The sequence below is a fragment of the Mus pahari genome, chromosome 8 (genome assembly GCF_900095145.1).
Source record: "Mus pahari chromosome 8, PAHARI_EIJ_v1.1, whole genome shotgun sequence".
Lineage (NCBI taxonomy): Eukaryota > Metazoa > Chordata > Mammalia > Rodentia > Muridae > Mus > Mus pahari.
The window spans coordinates 60,826,672-60,834,263 of record NC_034597.1 but is presented as its reverse complement, the minus strand read 5'-3'; the positions used below and the strand labels follow the sequence as shown (position 1 = coordinate 60,834,263).

At 51.8% G+C, this 7,592-nt stretch overlaps 1 protein-coding gene across 1 annotated transcript in view; it reads right to left on the bottom strand.

Annotated features, from left to right (window-relative positions):
- Pebp4 (phosphatidylethanolamine binding protein 4) overlaps nt 1–7,592 on the bottom strand; it is a 217,710-nt gene that overhangs the window by 8,636 nt on the left and 201,482 nt on the right. The window contains exons 5-6 of the mRNA XM_021204006.1: nt 4,930–4,975; nt 2,345–2,458 (exon numbers count right to left, since the gene is read on the bottom strand). Coding sequence (XP_021059665.1) covers nt 2,345–2,458; nt 4,930–4,975 — 160 coding nt within the window. The remainder of the gene's footprint in view (nt 1–2,344; nt 2,459–4,929; nt 4,976–7,592) is intronic.

Genomic DNA, 7,592 nt, shown 5'->3' with positions numbered 1-7,592 from the left:
TGCCTGTGCCTGTGCCTGTGCCTCTGCCTCTGCCTCTGCCTCTGCCTCTGCCTCTGCCACTGCCACTGCCTCTGTCTCCTGAGTCCTGGGATTAAAGGTGTGCACCCTACCACCCAGCTTGCTTTCTGTTTTCTTACTTGAAAACAAACAAACAAACTTTGTGTCTCTAGTTTACAGAGCCAAGAACCCACTCATTCAGGTATTCAGATTGTCTTCTTCTGTAGGGCCCAATCTAGACTCCACTCTTCCATGAAGCCCCGGGGCAAGATGCCTGTAGGTTGGCTGCCAAACCTCATCTTTCTGGAGAGGAAACTGAGGCCCCGAGAGGATTATCCCTAGCTAGAAAGTGGTAGCAAGATTTTCTGACCCTCAGAAAGATATCTTTATTCTTTACCTGGATGAAGAGGGATATTGTCTTGGAGAGAAGGAGACCCCAGGAAGGTAAGAGATATATTCCCTGTCCGCTTGGTTCTATTGTGTCCTTGCAATCAGAACAACGCAATTAAGGACTTAATTATAAACTGGTCTGCACTGTTGTTTAGTCAGTTCCAAACTAGACTGTCAGCTCCTTGAGGGCAGGGAAAATCCTGTGGGCTCTGGGACTGTTTTCTCTTAGCACAAGGCTGGGCACACGGAAGGTACCCCCCTGGTATAACCAGAACCTTTGGCAGCAGAGAAAACTATAGGAGCCTTACTCTGCTAGGTGCTCGTGTGCGTGTGTAAGGAGTGATGATTCTGAAGAAGATCCAAAGTGGTTCACAATGGTTCCAGGTCCCATAGTTCTGCAGTTTTCATGCCTTGCTGTCTGTCCTACGAGAGGAGGCAGCCTTGGTTGAGTACGTGAGCCAGTCAGTGTGCTTCGTGGCTGTGAGGCTGTTTGGCCATAGATCAGGAAGCCCATCTCAGCAGAGAAAGGCACTGTCATGGGCATATGCTGCCCCCTTCCTCTCTTGCCCTGGTTGCTGTTCTTCCTGGCATCCTCTAATGCTCTCTTTCACGTCTATCCTTGTCACAAGAAAGCCAGCTTCTTAGCATGAGCCCATTCAGAGCACTTCCCTCCTGAAGGCACTGACATTAGGATCTAGGACTGAGCTAGAGTGCTGAGCTACAAGGGTCTCATAGGATGGCTGGGAACGAAGGAGAAGGCTCCAGTTCCCGGTATCCGGCAGCTCCCGCGCCTGGGCAGCTTCCTGTCATGTTGGTACCCAGGAAGCTAGGGAAGCAGGAGACTTGTCTTGATCTGGTCGAGGTGCATCCTTTTTCCCTTTCTTCACACTTGATGTCCAGGTTGTCCTTGGCAGAGCTATTTAGGCAGATTTGTAGGCTGGCAAGTTGCTGAAGGCACCTGGGAGGGATCATGCGTGGCAAGGTGGCACCGTCTTGGCTCCAGGGGCTGAGTCTTTTGTGACTGTTGTATCCCTACCCCCCACCCCCACCTTCACTTGGCACACATCTAAAGGACACCACCGGCATGCCAGTCCTTTTCTGGGCTTCGGCTCCTTACCTCTTGGAGCCTCAGGCACAGGGGATGTGACAATACCTGTGCTGGCTTCCCAGTGGGTGGAAGTTAGTTGGGGTCACTGGGGGAGAGGAAATGGCTACTCCTATCTGTCTTGCCACTTACCTTTGCACAGCCTGGGGCTTGTGTGTTTATGTACCCTTACACTGACACCTGTGACTTCTGCGGGACCTTCCCTTTACAAACCTGGGAGGTGACAGAGTGCCTGGGGGACCACTGTATTCCCATTTTCTCAAAGAGAAACCTAAGGCTCATCCAGTGAGCTACCTGCAGCCTGTCTGGGAGTCAGTCTCATCTGGCACCCCAGCCTCTGCTGGAATGATGACTGAGGCCAAATAGGCTAGGTTAGCCATGAGAAGGCTGTGGAAAATGTGTCCTCTCCAGTGTCTGAGGAGGAGTGCTCAGAGAAGCTGGGGGAGGGGCATGGCTGGGGACATCTTTTGCCCCATCACTGAGATGGCAAGGCCGACCGAGCAATTAACCACCAATGAAGACAGACCAGCAGGGTGGCATTCCAGGGTACTCTTGCCCAGATTGGCCTCAATTATAGGGCACAATTACTTGCTGAGATGTTGTAGGATAGTTGCCTGTACATGCCATGCAAAGTTTTGGGGGTGCTCCTTGGCTGATGTGTTTACTTCTGGGAGACCACATCTGAAGCCAAAACCTCCTTTAGAACACTCATCCCAACCACTCACAAGAAATTCTGCCCTTTGGCCCCAGGCCCCAGAGGCTCATGGGTGGATTTTTCCGGCTAAGAGACACAACTTTGGTCCTGCCCCAGAATCTACCCTAGCTTCAGTGTGAAGGTCTGGAAGGTCTCACCTGGGTCTGCCTTTTCTTCCTCTGAGAGAGAAATGTCTCTGTCTCCTTGAAGGTAGACGAAGAACTGGTAGCGGTGTAGGCCACTTTCTGGCGGTGGGGTAGGCGGCGAGTACTCTGTAGGAAAAAGGACAAGAGACATGGATGGGTTCACCACCATGCGTGCAGCATCTCCTGGCAGCTCTTAAAAATATCATCTTTGTTTTTCCATCCCTAGGGTCATCCAAATGAAGTCACACCCACTGCGCCCCTCCCTCCCACGTTGAGACTTCTGCTTGGTGGGGACTTGCTTTCTTTCTTTTCGGTGTTTTATTTAAGGTGTATGTTTGGGATGAGTAGGGGTGTTGTTATTGGGAGAGGGGCTCCAGGTTGGCATAAAGGGTGGAGGGTCTCAGGTTCTTCCGGGCCAGTAGATGGGTGTTGGTGGTGTCCCGTTTTGGTTTTAGTCTATCCAGATGGATTTTTTTTTGCCTCGAGAGAAAACCCATCTTCCCCTATGAGTGCATTTGGCAGTGGGTTTTAATTTTTTTTTTTCTCAGCATTTCCTTATGAAGTCAATCCCTAAAGAGACCAGTTTCTTGGCTGGTTTGGGAGGATCTGGAAGTGGTTACCAGGGTGGGTGGGACTGGGTTCAAAAGGTTTGATGGAAGGCACTGTAGAAGCTGGGAATCTCAGGGCACTGAGGAGAAAGAAGACTCCCTCCCTCTCCCCCCCCCTCTCTTGAAGGCTGGCTGCTTTGGAGGGTAAGGTCACAGGGTGAAGACAGCCATCCTCTTTGCCCCGTGCCCATGCCGAGATGAGGGACTTGGTTGGCCTGGCCTAGGTCTTCTAGGATGGAACTCCTTCCAGTGTTGCTTTGCCTCTTCCCACAGTTCTCTCTCCATTTCCCTTCTCAAGGAGGATACACAAGCTGCAGCCAAGTGTCTTCTTGGGTTGTGGGGGTGTGGTGGGGTGGGGGAGCAAGGGGAGGTGGTCAGGCGAGGGAAGGGATGCTTGCAAGGAGGATGATGGTGGGTGGGAATGCTGGCTGATCATGGCTCTCCTTCTCTTTTCCTCTCTTAACCATGAAACAAAAGAGGGAATGACCGTTTGGCACTCTTGGAACTGTTTCTCACAGAGTGCTTCCAGCCACTGGGCCACTAGCACACTGAGAGCCAGGGGATTTCCTGACTGTTCCTCTTTCCCATCACAGATCAGATTGTGTGTGTGTGTGTGTGTGTGTGTGTGTGTGTGTGTGTGTGTGTGTGTGTGTGTACACTGAGTGAAAGGAAAAGAGTGTGCCAAGAGCCATGTGCATTTGTGTGGCTCAGGGTCTACAACGGAGTAGGTGTCAGTACGCCAACGTTCGGAGGTTATTTTGGAGCTTCTGAATTTAGGTAAATCAGGGGATTCCTCTCAAACACTTCTAGGACTAAGAAAGACTTCTGAGCATGGGGTGTAAAGAGACTGTCCCTTCTTATAAACGGCTGTGTGGAAGGCAGATGAATCTGGTGGCTTCTGGCCAGGATGGTGGGCTCAGGGGTATATTCCTCATGGTCAAGGACAGGTAGCCAGAATTCTCCATGGACAAGACTGAAATTAGAATTAAGGATTTAATCTTAGGGGACGCGGGGAGTTTACCCATCTGACTAGGGGTTTCCTGAAGACACCCCCCAATTCAAAACCTCCAGAAATGGAGATTTGGGAGTGGGGATTGGGTACCCCACATGTTGGCTAGGTATACGATGGACAACTTCCTTCCACCCAGGTTTGGTTTGTTTTTTCTTTTTTCTTTTTTCTTTTTTCTTTTCTTTTCTTTTCTTTTCTTTTCTTTTTTTTTTCTTTCTTTCTTTCTTTCTTTCTTTCTTTCTTTCTTTCTTTCTTTCTTTCTTTCTTTCTTTTTATTATGATGAGAAAACTGAAATTGAAAAGTAAAATTGGGCCTATAGGAAATAGAGCTGGGATGGGCTTGCCTGATGCTGCTCCCCAGACTGTGGGGGGACCATTTGTATTCAGTCTTTTGTCTGTGGACAGCTCACCACCTGAGCCCCCAGGGCACACCCTGGGGGTGGAGACCTCAGAGGGAAGGGGACTGGGGTGTAGGGGTCTGGGGGATTCATTCATGAGTGCCTTACTAGCCAGCTAGACCCTTGGCTGGCCTCTTCCTTTCTCAGTTACATGATAAGGGGAATCCCTCCTTAGACGGGGGTGGGGTGGGGTGGTGGTGGTGGTGGTGGTGGTGGTGGTGGTGGCAGCTCAGTTGGTAGAGCACTGGCCTAGCATGCTTGAAGCTTTGAGTTTCATCACCTGCTTGGCATAAACCAAGCATGATGGTGTGTGCCTGTAATCCCAGAACCCAGAAGACAGAGGCAGGAGGATCATTCTCTTACTAGGTCAAATTTGAGGCCAGCTTGGAATACCTGAGACCCTGAGTTTTTAAAAAAAAAAAAAAGACCTGGTAAATGTGATTTGATGACATTAGAACCTACAGGGGGACCTCCATAGCTGGCATTTTGCACACTGTGAATCAGTGTTGCAGTCCCTCTTTCTTATATCTGTCGTTAGTGTCCTGTCTAGAGAAGGGGTGCTGGAGGAACCCACTCACTCACCTGATAGTACGTTGCCACGGATACTCCCACTTTTCATGTCAGCACCCTAAAAGGAGAGACAGGAAAGGCCGTGGATTACTTCCTGGGCAGTGGTGGTAAAGGCGGACTCTTGCTTCAGCAACCCCCTCGGGTCCTTAGTGGTTGACCTTTCTTTGAGAGCAGGATGGAAGAGGGGTGTGGCTGGAAGAGGGAGAGGACTTTGGAGATGGAAAATGGTGCTTCATGGATCCCCCCCCTGGGGGGGGGTAGAGGAGATGGATGCGGGGTGTCAGGGGGTGGGAAGTGTCCTGGAGACAGAGAACAGATACCTGATCTGTGGGATCCTGAATGGAACCTGCGCCCGACATTGGGTGCACCGTGTACCTGTGGGGCCCTTGGCAGGGCCAGTTAACTCAGTTTTGTAGGAGGGAGAACTGCGCTCCCTCTGGACCTTTTAAGCCTATGAGGCAAGGAAGTCAAGGGAGGTCAGAGGGGAGAGTGGACTGTCTTAACTAGACTCCGCCACAGCTTTGGGCAGTCTTTCCAGCCTCAGTTTCTCTCCTTTCCCCTCTGCCCTCCTTCCTTCCACTCTGTGTCTGTGGGATGATGAGCTGCTCCTGGAGGCGGGTAACTAATTATTGTTTTTGCAGGACTGGTGGATGCTTAGATGAAAGAGACTGGAGCCAGGCCCCTGGGTCTGTGCCACAGCTCGGGGCCCCAGGCCATGCCAGGGAGCCCTGCGGCCCCTAGGTGTGGGATTTTATAGCCTTAATGATGGTGATTAGTGTGGTTCTTAATTGATTCTGCCAACACCTAACTGTGCCCTGGCCCCCTTTCCACCCAGTCTTCCTGGGGCAGTCTCTGCCTCTCATTCCCTGAAAGTGGAGGCAGGATGGAGCGGTGGGAGGGGAGGGGAGGGTCCCCTTCTAGGACCAAGATGGGATGCTGACAGGGGTGGGGTGGGTAGGGACCTAATGTCTTCTGCTTTAGGCTATGCTTGTCCACTGTCCACTGTGGGTCTCCTTGCCCATGCCCCTTCCTTGGGCTCAACTATAAGGGTCTAGGTCATCTTTAGTTGGGAGAAGGGGCAGCAGGCTAAAAGGACAGACTCCACCGTTAAGTCCACTGCATCTGATTTTCTCCATCCTCTTTCTTCTCTTCCTGTTCTCTCTCTCTCTCTCTCTCTCTCTCTCTCTCTCTCTCTCTCTCTCTCTGTGTGTGTGTGTGTGTGTGTGTGTGTGTGCTCGTGCACGAGCGTGTATCTCCCTCCCTCCTTCCTTCTCTCCCTCCCCCTCTCTCCCTTCCTTTCTCCCTCTCCCTCCTCTACTCCTGCGGTCTCTGCTGCCCATGGGTAGCCTTGCCCTGGTACCCACGGTGGCCTGCCTGGCACTTCTCTCAGTGTAATCTCTCAGCTCTTCCACTTCGGGCTGGCATCAGACCCAGACGTGACCGGGAGCTGAGAGGCTGAGGTTGAGGTGGGAGAGGGTGAAGAAGGTAGGAGGTTTGGAGGCCTGGAGGCTTTTCAAATGCCTGGCCCTTCCAGAAGGGGAGGTCAGGACCCAACAGAAGCCTGGAAGCACTCTCCTAAAATAGCTCTCTTGACTTCCCTTAACAAGGTGGGGAGGAGGCAGGGAAGCCGGCCCTGCAGCCTGCTCTCTTTTCTCTGGCCTCCCCCTCATTCCTCTTCAGGGCAGCCCGGCCCATAGTTAGTTTAAACCAAACAATAGCAACCTAGGCTGGACATCTCTTTTCAATTCCCTATGGGCTTGGGTCCCACCCAGAGCAATAAACAGGCTTCTTTCCTCCAGAGAGGGCAGGGAGGCCGTGAGGGTGGGGGCTGAGCCTTATGGACCAGGAAGCTGCTGTTGTGGAATCAGAGCTGAGCGGGAGTGGAGAGTCTGACTTGAAGCCTTGCTCAGACCCTGGGAGTATCTTCTCACTCGCTAGGGTTTCTTTGCCAAAACTGGATGCAAACCCTTGGGTTGGACTTACACAATCATGCCTTCTGCCCTTCCTGCCTGCCTGCCTCCCTTGCTGCCTTTCTGGGCCTGTGTTGCTCTGGGTGTTGAGGACGTTTAGCCCAGGTTGGTCCTGCAGACAGAAGCCACTCTTGCTGGCGGGAAGGGTAGAATATGATAGTGGCGGGACTCATATTCAGTGAGTGACAGAGTGACAGACTTGGCTTGGGTGAAGATGGATAAGTATCCAGGCTGTAATCCCTCCTCAGGTTAGCCCTGGAGGAGCTGACATTCCTACCTTGGGATTAACACCCGTAGGGGAAGCTGAACTCCAAATGCTTAGAAAATTGGAGCCTAGAGAGGCTAAACAAACAGTCCCAAGCCATTTAAGTACTGAGCGGGAGAGTGCCAGAACTGTCAGGAGCTAAGGGGTCCCGGGACTCCTAAGGCTGACTGATTGAGGGCTCATACCTCCGAGCCCAGATTGCTGCTGTGTGCCTTTTCATGATGTCTTGGCCATCCCATTGCCCCATTGGTAAGCATTGTTTTCCAGTCAACCATTATTAGCTACATAGGCATTGGATGAGGGTGGGGCTCAATAGAATGTGGTGCTCAGCATGTGTGGGGAATCGGGCTTAGTACTAACTCATACCAAATGGAACCAAACAGTATCTGGAGGCCTGGAGCTACAATGCAAATGGCTCCCATCCCACCCCACCCCACCCC